General features: G+C 44.0%; 1 protein-coding gene across 1 annotated transcript in view; it reads left to right on the forward strand.

Annotated features, from left to right (window-relative positions):
- Positions 1–3,708: 3,708 nt before the first annotated feature.
- Positions 3,709–15,927, forward strand: part of AFAP1L1 (actin filament associated protein 1 like 1) — a 116,236-nt gene continuing 104,017 nt past the window's right edge. The window contains exon 1 of the mRNA XM_007943653.2: positions 3,709–3,856. Within this exon, the coding sequence (XP_007941844.2) occupies positions 3,709–3,856 (148 nt within the window). The remainder of the gene's footprint in view (positions 3,857–15,927) is intronic.

The raw sequence follows: 15,927 nt of genomic DNA on the forward strand, positions 1-15,927 counted from the left end.
GTTACCACTTACCAGGTGCCAGTCATCATGCTAGGCTCTAGGGATACGGCAATCAATGTTAAGATGCAACACCTGACCTCACATTTCTTACAATCTGGGGTGGCAGGGAAAGGTAAAGAGTGATGAAAATAGGAACTTATACATGGAGACCAATGGAAGAACTAAGATTCACACATTAGCAGAGTCAGTTGAGGAACCCAAATCCAAACCACCTAATCTGTTGCTTTCCTGAAATCTCCTGAGGTCACTGCTTGTCTACCCTAAGGAACAGTGGATTGAGGCTTAGCGAAGAAGAGATTGCAAATGCCATAAGAAGGAATTTAGACTTTACTCTGAGGGCAAAAAGAAGCCATGAAATGTCTTTAAGGTGGAAGTGACATGTCAGATGACAATCATGAAATAGTCATCTGGTTTTCCTGGTGGTAGCAGACACTAGAGGCAAGGTGATAGGTTAAAAGGCTAGAGAATGTTTCTCTCACTAAACCTTTAGTCTCCAAATTATTCTTTCTGTTCCCAGGGCATCTGAGTCCCACCTAGTAAGTTGAGAAAAAGACTAGGGAGTATCATTTGTTTTCACAAGACTGGAAGCATGAGGGAGATGAAAGCTTTCTTCCTGGTATTGTTCACTGGGACCAAACGTGATATCTTTTCACAGAGCTGAGCTCCCTGCATAGATTCTTTAGACAAGCACATGGCAAACCTGGAAAACTTTGTAATGATCACAAAAGCACGAAGGAACGGGATGTGAGGCAGATCCCAAAGAGCCTTGCCAGAGAGTTGCACACAAACAGAAAACTGGAAGGAGGAAGAGAAAACCAGGCATCAACAACCTCCATTCCCACCCTTTTCCCAATGCTTATCACCAGACACCCACACTGCCGCCAAACTAAACTGTTTTGCAGACACAGCCTGAAGTTTTCTATCTCATTGTCTTTGCCCTCACTGTTCTCTCTGCCTATAGTGTTCTTGTCTCATTGCGTGCTCAAGTCCTATACAGCTCAATTGCCACTGCATCCAACAAGTCTCCATGATCAGCAGGGAATTCTTGTCTTTTAGGAACTTCATCTCTCCTCTGATTCTTTTCACATAATAGTTTGTATTAAAATCATTTTTACATTTCTATCGCCTCTACTAGATTGTAGACTCCTTAAGAATGAGATCATTCCTATTTAACAGTAGATATCCCAATAGGACCCTGCACAGAGTGCAATAAATATTGCTTCAGTGAACTGATAAACAGTGGGGGTGGGTTTTATGGTGATTATAGACCCTTATTAAAGGAAAACTACATAATAAATATATAGTTATTCCTTGTCCAAAACCCACAAATGACTATTTATGTACTTCTGCTTCCTTCTCCATCCTTTTCTGTTGCCTTTACAACCAAGCTGTATTTAATCACTTCAGCCAACATTGCCACCTAGTGGACATCATAGGTAATTATCTTTTTGTTAATCCTCTAGAGAACTGGGCAGACTGTGTTCTCACCTTTTTATATTTTTCCTAGACCACAACTCAGTTAATTCAACTCCATAAATTATTCCATGGACATATATAAACTCTCCTTTCGACTTTTATGTTCCAATTCTCTGCACAAACTTCCAAAGTCCTTGAAAGTTCTCAAAGTATCCACGAAAGTTTCAAACTGTTTTTGCAATGCCAAAAAAACCCAAACTCACTGCCATTGAGTCGATTCCAACTCATAGCAACCCACTTTGGGTTTCCAAGGTGGTAAATCTTTACAGAAGCAGATTGCCCAGTCTTCCTTCTGCAGAGTGGCTGATAGGTTTGAACCACCAACCTTCTGGTTAGCAGTCAAATGCCGTAAGCACTATGCCACCAGAGCTCCAATAGTAACATTTTATATTTGTTTATACTAAATAAAATATTATGTTTTATAAAGTATTAGTAGGCTAGTCTGGAAACTTAACTTCAATTTATAGCCTTGTTTCCAACTGTTTCAGAGTTCAAACAATGAACTTTTGGAGCTTAATATATTTCTAAATTGTTGTTTGTCTGCTTTAGAATTTGAACTGACCTTTACAAATCGGAAAAGTAGGCAGGAACAAAGTGGAACCCAGAAAATAATGATGGCTCACATTTTGAGAGCTATTTATGGTTCCTGAAGTGGGTTTTTATAGTCATTTCATTTACCCTCCTAACAGTCCTGTGAGGTCAGTAAGAGGTTTCCCGTAGCACCAATGAGCAAGGAAGCCTCTTTGACTGGAAGTTATGTAATTAATAAGAGTAGAGCAAGGGGTACGCACTCGTTTTCAGGTTCAAAATACCACCTTTTCACTACACCATTGTTTTCTCCAAGTGTTCAGACACATACAGAACATATACACTAAACGACTAATGCAGTTTTGCAAAGGCAGACTTGATTTCCACTTGCCAGTAAACAATGGAAAAATATTCCTAGCTTGGGAAAGTGCGGGATGCTCTTTCTCAGGCCCTTTCTTGCCTCTGTAGCTCTGCACAAGGTGTTCCCAGTTGAGATGTTCTAAGGAAAGGAGTGGCCTAGTCAAAACTGAAAACCATGACCTAGCCCATCATGAAGGAAAGGGGTTTCTAGGACAATTGGACCTGGAGTTCCCTTTGTGAAGGGTTTCACATTTAGACATTCGATATTGTCTACAAATAGTGAGACTTACTTTCGCAGAGATACCCTGACAGGGTGGAAGAAGTTGATTCTCCATATAAATTTAAACTTCAGTTTCATTGCTAGTCCACACTGCCTACAGCAATATGTTTTCTATGCCCTGTAATTATCTTGGGAAGAGCACACTTACCTTGCACTGTAGTTTGTATGCTAAATGTGTTAATTTTTATAACAACATTATCATTTCTTTATGTTTTAATATACCAAAAAAACAAACTCACCGCCGTCGAGTTGGATCCGACTCGGGTTTCTGAGGCAGTATCTCTACGGAAGTAGATTGCCCAGGAACCTCAAAAAAATGGAAGTGCCCCAAGCCATTCTCCACCTTTTAGCAATCCCATCTTCTCCCCCCCTCCTTTTCCTAGATGGTTTTCTTCATGAAAATATTTATTTATTGCGGTGATTTTACCCTTCTTTCACACTATTACTAACACTGCGCCAACGTACCATCTCCGTCTAAAAGATGTTCAGAACAGACCTGCCGAACGGAGAAGGTAAGTAAGTTCAAAGCCAGAAAATGGGTAGAAGCTGCAGGGACTTTTGATTCCATCTGCGGGGGGCTGAGGGGACGCCCATATTCTAACAGTCTCCGCCATCTGAAGATGGAACGGGCTGAGAAGTACGGTAGTGAGCCCTCCAACACTAGAGGAGTGCAAGCAAAGCTGAACAAGCAAAGCTTTGGTCCGACTAGGATAGGACAAGCGGCATGGGAAGCAAAACGCATTTAGAGGGTCTTGGGTCCTCCAGCCTCCAGCAGGAGGGGTGTGCGGAAGGCAGGGCGTGGCGCGGGCGTGTGCGGGACACCGGCGGGAAGCCCAGGGGGGCGAGACGTGAGCTCGCTCTATTCCGGGAGCGGCGTGTAGGGGCGGGCGCGGGCGCGGGCGGGGCGGGGGCGCCCGGCGAGCATCCTGTCGTAGGGGGGAGGGGACGCACAGAGAGCTCTGGCCGCGAGGCCAGGACTGGAAAGCGCAGCGCGCTCGCTGCCACTGCCGCCAACCCTGCCGGAGCCCCTGGCCCTGCGGCTTCTTGCGTCCGGGTGATCAGTCATGGACCGCAACCGGGGTAAGAAACGCCGGAGCTCTCGCACTTGTTGCCGCGCGGGGCGGGGAAGGGCGAACCCGCGATCTGAGGCCAGAGAGGAGGGGGGACGGCGGGCGCGGGCTGAGGAGTGGAAGACCCTGCGCTTGTGTGCAGGTGCCTCCTGCTGCCGGGGCGACCACGGCGTCTGTGAAACCCTCGTGTCCCGGGGCTGAGTCGCCTCTTGTGTGTAGTGTTAGAGTTTTCATGCACTCAGATTCTTCATAAAAGAATCCCCGCGGGATTCCGGAGGACAGGGAGCTCCTCCCACTCGATTCCCCTCTGGGAGAGTAGAATAGGGTTTACTGGTTACACTCCGAAACACTGGAGGTGTGAGGCACCTACTGCGCGGCAGACAGAGATTTGCAGCTGCCTGGTGGAGCTTTTGCTCTCAAACAAATAGAACTCCGGATTTGGCCCTTGGCTTCAGAAACCCAAATGTTAAGTAAGCATTGGTAGAAGGAGGGGCTATGTGAGCGGTGTTTCTCTCTCTCTCTGTGTGTGTGTGTGTGTGTGTGTGTGTTTGTGTGTAGGTACATGTCTGGAACTGAGCTCTGGCTCTATTTGTGACGAGCAGTGTGATACTGGCTCAGTCCCTTCTCCTCTCTATACTGGCGACAAAGTTGGACTAGGTGGTGTCAAAGGGCCCCTTCTTGCGCGACTCTTTTTCAAGAGAGGGATGGATTTGGCAGAAATTTCACAAAAGCAGTGGGAACTTGGAGGCTGAGGAAATGGGATTGACATGAGCAAAGAGAGGGCATTCATGGGGCAGCCCCGAAGTAAAAATCTAGAAATGGCAATGAACTTGTGCACATCTGTAAAGAAGTGGCCTCCTTTGACATGGGGACAGTGTCAGAGGCTGGGAGTCTAAACAGCAGGGTCCTAACTCCCATCCATGCTTTCCAAAAAGATCACAGGTTTAAAGGTACTTGGTAAACTGTCGAGCACTGTGCCAGCATGAGAAACATTACTATTACTATAACTACAACTAGTATTATCATTAATGGGAAATTCCTCCCCTACCCCACAATAATCTCACACCCTTTCCTCATCTGGCTGTTTACTGTGTCTAGTGGGGAAAAAAAGGAGTGGCCAGCAGTCTGGAAGCAATTACCAGGGCAGGGATGAGTACATGGGAAGGTGTGGGGTCACCACTGCTGTTCTCCTTATTGCAGGTACAGTCAGCCTGAAAGACCTTACAGGGCCGCAGGGAATGCCTGGTGTCTAGTTCCAGACCTAGGAATGAGTGGAGGGCACAACCTCCCTTCCAGCCCCACTCCCAACACAAAATACTGCATTTATCTTCTCCCCTAAAGGTAGAAGGGCAGACAGGAAATGTATGGGGCTTCCCTTTGACTCTTGAAATACTGAGGCTATGAATTATAAAGCAGTTCTCACCTGTCAACTGATTCCTGGGCAAGTTTGCGGAGTATACACCCTCCCTAACCAGGGAGGGAAAACAGAAAGACAGAAGAAACCAAAATCAAACCAAACCTGTTGCTGGCAAGTCAACTCAGAGTGACCCAATAGGACAGAGTAGGGCTGCCCCACAGGGTTTCCAAGGCTGTAAATCTTTCTGGAAATAAACTGCCATATCCTTCTCCTGTAGAGGGTGGTGGGTTTGAACACCAACCTTTCCATTAGCAGCCAGGCAGTTAAACACTTTTCAGCTAGGCACTTAACCACTGTGCCACCAGGGTTCCTTAAAGGCAGAAGAGGCCCCTCTAATGTCCCTCAGCCCTGCCTCTTCCCACATCTTGCATCTAAAGCAAAAAGTATTGTCTCCCCTCCTTCTCCCACTCTTGGTATTGCAAGTTGTCAAATACCATCCTGTCTGGTTCCCAGTATACATATCCATACTGAGGCCTATCCAGCATTGTGGAAAACAGACCAGGTCCATATACAGATCAGCCAAACCAAAACCAAATCCATTGCTGTCAAGTCAATTCCAACTCATGGCAACTGCATGTGGGACAGAGTAGAACAGCCCTGTGGAGCTTTCTTGGCTGTAATCTTTACAGAAGCAGGTTACCAGGACTTTCTTCTGCGATGCCACTGTGTGGGTTCAAATTGCAAACCCTTCGGCTAGCAAACAAGTGCAAACTGTTTTGCACCACCCAGGGACCATTATAAAGACCAAGGGTGGTGATAATCTATTTAGATTTAAAAGCTTAATAACTGAAGTCTCCACTTCAGAGGGCTGCCTCCAGAGCAGTCTCCCTAGGAAGGGTTCCCTAAGACCTGTTGGCGATCAGAACATTCTGAGCTTCTGACTCTGCTGTCACTGGCTTTCCTAGCTCACTCTCCTCCTTCACAGTTCTTGTCACAATGTGGCATTGCTCTGTGGAGTCAGTTATCCAAAGGTATGTGTAGTGCCTACCTCCCCTGCCTGAATATAGTCTCCACCAAGGCAAGGAGCCGACCTGTTGTGATCACTCTGCTGTCACTGTGCCTGGCCCATAGCAAGAGTTCACGAACAATGGTTTAATTAGTTAATTAATAATATGAAACACACTCAATATAGTGCGTCTCAAGTTGATTAATAGTATTATTCATTTTTTATAAAAAGCTAATGCTATTCAATCCTCACATCTGAGCAGTGCTCTGTGATTTGCAAAGGCCTTCTCAAAATGTTTGTAGACTGGTCGTATGGCTGGAGCGCAGAAAACCAGACTGGCTGTCTAGATGCTCAGTTTTCTCCCATGAAAAATAATTGCAAACACCTTATGAGTTAAAGTAAACATGGATGCCGTATGGATTAGAATGCAAACTCTGTATGCATGAGACTTCAAAAATCATTCCAATGGACCTTTCTAGTTGTTCCCTGTCCTCAAATAGGTATGTATTCGGTTCTGTTATCAGGAAAAGGTTAAGAATTGCAGGTCTCATTTCTGTCTCATACCAACTATGTGGGGTGGGATTATCATGCCCAGGATTTTAAAAAAAAAAAAATTGTTACAGTTGCCATTGAGTTGATTTGACTCGTGGTGACCTCATGTGTTACAGAGTAGGACTGCTCCATAGGGTTTTCTTGGTTGTCATCTTTACAAAGCAGATAGCCAGGCCTTTCTTTTGCAGCACCACTAGATGCATTCAAACTGCCAACCTGTTAATTAGTAGTTGAGCACAAGCCATTGGCACCACTCATTACACATTTACTGTGTGCCAGGCACCATACTCTGCTTCTTACCTGGCTTCTCTGGGAGCAACTGGTAGAGGGATGGCTACTAGCAGGTACTATCATTAATTCTCACCTCATAGGAAAGTAGGCTCGGCAGGGTTAGATTGCTGATTTGACAGTCACTATGTGAGAGGCAAGGAGTTCTGGTGGTGCCTAAGGCATTTGACTGCTAACCAGAAGGTTGGCAGTTCAAACCCACCAGGCACTGCTCCACGGGAGGAAGGTTGGGCAATCTACTTCCATAAAGATTTACCACCTCAGAAACCCAAAGCGGGTGGCTATGAGTCAGAATCGACTTGATGGCAGTGAGTTTGGTTTTTATTTTTTTATGTGAGAGGCAGAGCTCTCTCTACACCAACGTCCTGATCTTAAGTTTTCTGCTGAACTGCCTCTGTGGTAACAGGTGACCTGTCCAAACAGTAGAGCAGGCTTAGACCCCAAATCTTCCTGCTATAGGCCTGGGGTCCCTCCATCACACCTCAGCTGCACTGTTCCAATGTTAATAATCACAGCATAAAAGCACTACATCAGTGTCAACCGACTCAAATGGAAACACACCTGGGAAGTGAAATTTCTCTTGTAGCAGGCTATGTATTTCCCATTAGTAAAACAGGATCCATATGACACAACATCAGACATAGAAACCACATATATTATAATGAAATTCCTTTAAGCAAGATTTCCCAATTCATGGTTAGTATAGAGAGAAGCAGTCATTGGTGAAGTGTAACACAAGTAAGCCCAATGACCATATACACAACCTTCTCCAAGGACAAGTAAAATAACTCTCCATTCTCATATGAAGATAGAATATGAATAACGATAATACCTATTTCTTGGTGTGGTTGTAAATAATAAATGAAGTAACATAGAAAATACTTCAAACAATACTTAGCACTTGGAACATACTCAATAATTGCTGGCTGCTATACTAATTGGAACGCTCAGCTGCTAGCCAAAAGGTTGGGGGTTCAAGTCCACCCAGCAGTGCATTGGGAGAAAGGCCTGGTGATCTACTTTCAAAAAATCAGCCATTGAAAACTATGTAGCACAGCTCTACCCTGACACCTACGGGCTCACCATGAGTTGGAGTCAACTACATGTGATTGATTATTGTAATAATTATAATTTTTTTTTATCAGACTCAATGTAATAAAACTGTTTTCTATAACTTCACTTGGTCCTTCTACCAAGTGAAGCTGGTCTGACTCTGATGAGGCTTTCTAAGTCCTCATTCTGTTTTAAGCACAGATCTAGACAGCTTTATGTTCAACTCAAAGACAGGAGCCATGTCATAATCTTTATATCCTGCTGTTCCTTCATGGCGCTTGTCTCTTGGAAATCCAAGTCTGACTTTCAGTGGCTGGACGTTCAACTGGCATTTCTGAGTGACTGATGAAATACTAATATATCTGCTGGTAGGTCCAATTTGTTATGTATTCTATTTATTCATACCTCCCGACTATGGTTATATCATCTCAATTTTGCTTTTGCAAGCTTTCCAGACTTCTAGAGCCATCTTCTCTTGGAAGTCTTGAGCCTAAATTTTCTGGTTTTAAAAAAGATACACCTTCTTAATATCCAAGGCTATGTCTGACCTCCCTGGCTCATATGAAGTTGCTGATTTCCCCAAGGTTCCTTTCCTTTGCACATCACAACTCCACCCAAGGTGGGAGTGTCTTTTGCTGCATTCTAAACTCTTTAGGAGATCATATTGTCTTTTGGGCAAGTCAAGAAATAATCTGATGGTCTCATTTTTATTGTTCAAGATGATAGAAGAATACTTTCTGACCATGTCTTCCCTCTGGTGGACCAGCTTTGTATATAATTATATGGGGTCATAGGACTTAACCTTATTCTCTTCCCTGTAGAAGCTTCTGTGGGTCACTGGGTACTGCTTCCATTTCCTTGTCCCACTCAGCTTCCATGGTGTTTGGCTTCTCCATTTTCATCAGGATTTTTTCTGCCTTTCCCTCAAATATCAGTTTCAAACCTCCCTTTTCACATGAGTGAGCATCCTGCCAAGTAAGTTCTTCCCTCCCCACCCTCTGCCAAGAGCCTATCATTACAGTATTCTGATCTTTGGCCCAGAAAAATAATCCTGCATTGGATGCCATCGGCTTCTCATACCCTTCTTGCTCTTTTGAAAACCTTTGCAGCTAACCAAAAAGGTGAAGCCATACTGACCCATGCATACACACACACAAAGCATTTTCCACTTCCTTCCTAACCAGTGTTCTCTAAGAACTGGTCAGCTGGCCCAGCCTCCTTTTCCTTCCCACACATTTCTTCAGCCCCTGCGGTCTCACTTCCAATCTCACCCTCTGCTGAAAGCCCACTCTTTCCCCCCCACAAGGTAAGAGTATCTCTGTCTCCCTCCCCTCTCCTCTCCTCTCTTCTCTTCCTTGCCTTGTGTGTGTGTGTGTGTGTGTGTTTGGGTGAAAGTTTACAGAGCAAATTGGTTTTCCATTCAACAATCCATACACATTCTGTTTTGTGACATTTACTGCAATCCCCACACTGTAACAGCATTCTTCCCACTTCCTTCCTATGCCCATCCCTTCCCTTCATTCTTCTCATCCTCTCCCACCTTCCTAGCTCTTTCCTTGGGCAAATGCTGACCTCTTGATCTCATAGGCTTGATTGTTGTAATGAATGCTTACCCTCCTGATATTACTGTTCACCTTACAGGTCTGTCTATCATTTGGCTGACAATTGAGTTAATAGTCAATGGGGGTTAAGTGCAGTTCCTAGCTTAAGGGCTGTTTAAGGGTCATAGTATCATGGGGTTCACCAGTCTCTATCATACCAGTAAGCCTGGTCCTTTTTATGAGTTTGAGTTTTGTTCCACATTTTTCTCACTCTATCAAGGATCTCCTATTTTGATCCCTTTCTGAGTGGTTGACAGTGGTAGCCAGGTACAATCCAGTTCTTCTGGTCTCAGGGTCATATAGGCCAAGGTTCACGTGGTATACTAGTCCCTTGGACTAATTGTTTCCATGCATCTTTGATTTTCTTCATTCTTGTTTGCTCTAGACAAGGAGAGACCAATTGTTGTATCTTAGAAGGCCACTTGCAAGCGTTTAAGACCCCAGTCACTACTCACCAAAGTAGGATGTAGAACAATGTTTTTGTGTAGTACGTTATGCCAACTGAGCTTGATGTGCCCCATGACTGTGGTCCCAACTCATTCCCTCAGGGTGTTTGGCTGTGGCTAAGAAGTTATCCTCACTTTGCCCCATTAGCTCTATTATATATATATATATATATATATATATATATATATATATATATATGGATATACTTTTAGCACATATAAACATATACGTAGAAATGTCATCTCCCAGACTTATATATGGTCATGGGTGTATTCTCTTTCACCCAGACATACCTGATCATTTAGCCTGTCTACCTATGTATTCGCTTGTATATTAATGTTTGTTGTTACTGATAATGCACTCACAAGCTTTTAAGACCCCAGTGACTACTCACCAAAGTAGGATGTAGAACATTGTCTTTGTGGACTATGTTATGCCTATTGACTTTAGTGTCCCCCTGAGATCATGATCCTAAGCCTCCATACCCAGTAATTCATTCCCTCAAGGTCTTTGGTTATGACAAAGACATTTTCATAACTTTGTCCTATGTATGCTCTACTACATTCATGGATATATTTGCAGCACATGTAAATACATAGGTAGAGATAGCCTCTGTCAAATCTATATGTATTCGTGGGTATAGTCCCATTTGCCTTCCCACTCCATTCAGCTTGAGTGTCTGTATGTATATGCATCCACTCCTAAATTATTGTTTTCACTATTATTTCAGGATTATGTATGTAATAGTATTCACCTTTGTTGCCGTTAACTCTTGAGCTCCTCCCTATCTCTTCCACTGCCTTGATCATTTTGACTGACCTGCCTCTTATTGTATATTGTCTTTCCCTTCACCCAGGTTGATATGTGTCTACCCTCTAGTTGGTTATTGTCCTTCCCTTGGGTCACAGATGGCTTCCATTTTGTCATATTCTTTAGCCTTTTAAAGTCCCCATCTCCTGGACTCCTCTGTAACTCTGTTGGCCCTCTACCCCTTTCTGAATTTGTTCTCCCATTTTGCAAGGATAACAAAAGCATAGGTTTTAGAATTGAATAAACCAAAACACCAAACCAGCTGCCATCAAGTAAAGTCCAACTGATGTGTGTCAGAATAGAGGTGTGCTCTGTGGGGTTTTCAGTGGCTGAGTTTTCAGAAGCAAATTGCCAAGTCTTCCTCCTGAGGTGCATCTGGGTGTTTTCAAACCTCCATCCTTTTGGTTAGCAGGCAAGTGTGCTACAGTTTGCACCGCCCAGGGACCCCAGAGTCAAATAAATCTAGGTTACATAACCCCTACTCCACCCCTCAAGGAAGGTTTTCCTGCCCTCTTCCCCTCCAAATTCTGCTATTATAGATGCTCAGAGCCCCTAGGCTTTCCTGACCTAGGCAAGTTATCCAACTAAGTCTCCTTTCTTGGTCTGTAAAACCAGAAGAATGACACCCAGAACTGGGAGACTGGAATGCAATAATATTTGCCAAACATCCAGGACAGTGCATGGACCGTAGTTGGTGCTTTAAAACCACTTGCCATTGAGTTGATTCCAACTCATGGTGACCCCACACATGTCAGAGTAGAATCCATAGGATTTGCAACGACAGGTTTTTTAGAAGTAAATCACCAGGTCTTTCCTCTTAGGTGCCTCTGGGCAGACTCAAGCTGCCAACCTTTCCGTTAGCAGCAAGTGCAATAAACATTTGCAGAACCCAGACTCCAGTAGGTGCTTAGTAAGTGTTATTTCCCATCTTCCCCCTCCTGGCTCACTAGCTTTCTCTTCTTTGATGGCTCTTGCTTCTCTTCTGTCTTATCTCCCCACCACTTCAGCCCTCTCTCTGCACTGACTCTTAGAGAAACTAAGCCTCATCCAGCCCCTCTCTGAGGGTGACTCTCAAATGCCTGTCTTCAGCCATGAGTTGGGCTCCATTCCTACATTACCTCCTGCCTGTGGTACATTTCCACTCAGAGATCAACCCAACCTCCAAGTGACCCAATTATGAACTCATTTTATTCACCACCAAATCAGATGACCCTTCCTGTTTCTCTTTTTCTGTTAACAACTCAGTCACGTGAGAAGCTGTTGAAGGAAATGGAGGTGTTTGTGAATAAGACTAAATTTGAAAGGGGGACATGGGATCAGTTCTCAAATTAGCTGTCCTGTAGAAGAGGTAATAGAAAAACTTCCAAAGGTCTGTACAGTAGATTAAACAGAGGCAAATGTGGGCTCCATCAAGGAGAAACACTCAAATAAAATCAACTATTCAACTAAAGGAAGCCCTGGTGGGCAGTGATTAAAGCACTCAGCTGCTAACTAAAAGGTTGGTGGCTCAAACCCACCAGCTGCTCCATGAGAGAAAGATGTGGCAGTCTGCTTCCATAAAAATTTGCAGCATTGGAAACCCTATGTGGCAGTTCTCCTCTGTCTTGTAGGGTCAATATGAGTCAGAATTGAATCGACAGCACTGAGTTTCAATTTTCGTTTTATTCAACTATAGAGTTACCCAGGGACATGGTGAAGCAGGGGTTAAATGCCACTGATCAGGGAAACCATAAAGTGGCTCCTAAGGTGATCATATTAAAATATAGGTTAAAGACACCTGTCACCACCTAATATTCAAAAGGTTTCCATAGGCATGACCCTTTACAACCTACAGAGAACAGAACTTCTAGCAGTATATACATCAACCTGAAGCACTCCTCTTTTATTTAGACTTATACTATATCACAGCTTTTTATGGGACTTAATTGTGCTTGAGGATAGAATTTGGGGAGAAAGGGGTGTGATACAATTAAGGATAGTTATCTTGATATATGGGAGCTCTGGTAGCATAGTGCCTAAGGCACTTGACCGCTAACCAGAAGGCTGGCGGTTCAAACCCACCAGCCACTCCTCGGAAGGAAGATGGGGCAATCTACTTCCGTAATGATGCTGCCTTGGAAACCCAAGGAGGGGTCGCTATGAGTCGGGTCTGACTCGACGACAACAACAACAACAACAACATCATCTTGATATATGATCTAGAACTAATGGTACTGAAGGAGAAAGTCAAAGCTGCAATGAAAGAATTGGTGAAGAACAAGGCTCCAGGAATTGAAGGAATACCCACTGAGATATTTCAACAAATGGATGCCCTATTGGAGGCACTCACTCAGTTATGCCAAGAGATTTGGAAGACAGCTACCTGGCCAAGTGACTCGAAGAGATCCATATTTGTACCCATTCCAAAGAAAGGTGATCCCACAGATTGTGGAAATTATAGAACAATATCATTAATATCGCACGCAAGTAAGATCTTACTGAAGATAATTCAAAAACGGTTGCAGCAGTATATTGACAGACAACTTCCAGAGGTTCAAGCCGGATTCAGAAGAGGACGTGGAACAAGGGATATCATAGCTGTTGTCAGATGGATCTTGGCTCAAGGCAAAGAATACCAGAAGGATGTTTACTTGTGTTTAATTGACTATGCAAAGGCATTTGATTATGTGGATCATGACAAATTATGGGTAACATTGAGAAGAATGGGAATTCCCAAACACTTGATTGTACTCATGAGGAACCTGTACCTTGACCAGGAGGCTGTCGTTCGAACAGAACAAGGGTACATTACATGGTTTAAAATCAGGAAGGGAGTACATCAGGGTTGTATCCTTTCCCCACATTTATTCAATCTATATGCTGAGCAAATAATCCGAGAAGCTGGATTATGAAGAAAAACGTGGCATCAGGATTGGAGGAAGAATCATTAACAACCTGAGATATGCAAATGATACAACTTTGCTTGCTGAAAGTGAGGATGACTTGAGGCACTTACTGATGAAGGTTGAAGAATACAGTCTGCAGTATGGATTACGTCTCAATATAAAGAAAACAAAAATCCTCACAATTGGACCAATAAGCAGCATCACAATAAATGGAGAAAAGGTTGAGGTTGTCAAAGAATTCACGTTGCTTGGTTCTACAATCATTGTCAGTGGAAGCAGCAGTCAGGACATTAGATGATGTGTAGCATTGGGAAAGTCAACAGCAAAGGAACTGTTTCAAGTGCTGAGGAGCAAGGATGTCTCCTTGAGGACTAAGGTGCGCCTGACACAAGCCATATTTCCAATCACCTTGTACGCATGTGAGAGCTGGACAATGAATAAGGAAGACCGAAGAAGAGTTGATGCTTTTGAGTTGTGGTGCTGACGAAGAATGCTGAAAGTACCATGGACTGCTAAAAGAACTAACAGATCTGTCCTGGAGGAAGGGCACCCAAAATGTTCCTTGGAAGCGAGAATGGCCAGACTTCATCTCACCTATATTGGTCATGTTGTCAGAAGGGACCATTCCTCGGAGAAGGATGTCATTCTTGGTAGGATGGAGGGTCAACAAAAGAGGGGGAGGCTTCAAGGAGATGGATTGACAATGATGGGCTCAAGTATAGCAGGGATTGTGGAGCTGGCACGGGATCAGGCAGTGTTTCGTTCTGCTGTGCATGGGGTCGCTATGAGTCAGAAATGACTCGACGGCACCTAATAACAACAACATCTTGATATAGATCTTAAAACCTTGAAATCCTCAGTGGTTCCTCATTGGGCTTAAGAGATAAACTACAATCCTTGTGGTGACTCTCAAGGCCCTGTCCAGTCTGCTCTCTGCCCACTTCACCAACTCAATTTAGGCCCCTGCTCTGGGCTCTCCTCACATGGCCTCCTTTCTCAATCTCCCAGGCTACATCCCCTGTTATAGGTACTCATAGCAACCTTTACTTCTGTAGGGTGAAGAATTATTTTACCTAAATAATTTGATCTTTTTTCCCTGGTTGCTAACAGGTAATCTAAATCCTTTGAATTTCCAAGTGCAGTGCCTTTGTTACTTAGGGAGAACTTCAGACTACATCTGACAGGTTATGCTGATGAGATGACTTGGTTGCCAAGCACCTGACCTCGAGGTCTGGAAACTGAGTTCAACCATATGGGCAATGATTCAGTCATCCATGCCTGCATAATAAAGGTCCAATAAAAACTCTGGACACTGGAGTTCAGATGAGCTTCCTGGTTGGTGACAGACATTGATGTACCAGGAGGAAAATGTATTCTTAGGGATGTGGAAGTTCCATGTTTGGGACTCTCCTAGACTTCTCCATATGTGTCTCTTCTTCATACTTGTCCTCATTTGTATCCTTTTTGCTATAATAAAACAATTGTAAGTATAGTGCTTTCCTGAATTATGTGAGTCGTTCTAAGGGATCATCAAACCTGAGAAGGTAGTGGGAACCATCGAATGTGTAGCCAGCAGGTCAGTAGTGTGGGTATCCTGGAGAACATACTGTGGCAGGTGTCTGAAGTCTTGGGCATACTTGGCAGTCTGGAGGACTATGGCCAACTGTGAGATCTGACTTAGATCCAAGTAGCTAGGGTTAGAAGAAAAAGAACTGCATTTTCTGGTTTAAATTTAAAATTGATGTCATCTGCTCCTGAAAAGATTATAGCAAAGAAAACCCAATGGAACAATTCTACTTTGTCACATGGGTTCACTAAGAGTCAAAAATACAATTAATGGCACCTACCAACAACAGGAAACACACATTGTGATTTTGCACTTGGTAATCATTTTGTGCTCACAACCCTTACAAAGTTGGGTTATCCCATTTTTAAGAGAAGGAGAAACTGGGGCTATCCTTAGGTAAGGAGGTCATGTGACATTTGTTCCATTCTGCACCAGAGGCAGGAGGATCCTTGCCCACCATGTGGCCCCTCTTCTTTCAGGGGACTGGAGATGTTGACAGCAGCAGCTTTACCCAGGCATACACATTAGCCATGCCCAGGGGCTACTGTGCACCACTCAGCTGTCAGTAGCTGTACTGTGGTGACTTGCATGTTGCTGTGAGGCTGGAGGCTATGCCACCAGTATTTCAAATACCAGCAGGGTCACCC

This window comes from Orycteropus afer, unplaced genomic scaffold (genome assembly GCF_000298275.1).
Source record: "Orycteropus afer afer isolate SDZICR_OR568_19922 unplaced genomic scaffold, OryAfe1.0 scaffold00110, whole genome shotgun sequence".
In the NCBI taxonomy this organism is placed as follows: domain Eukaryota; kingdom Metazoa; phylum Chordata; class Mammalia; order Tubulidentata; family Orycteropodidae; genus Orycteropus; species Orycteropus afer.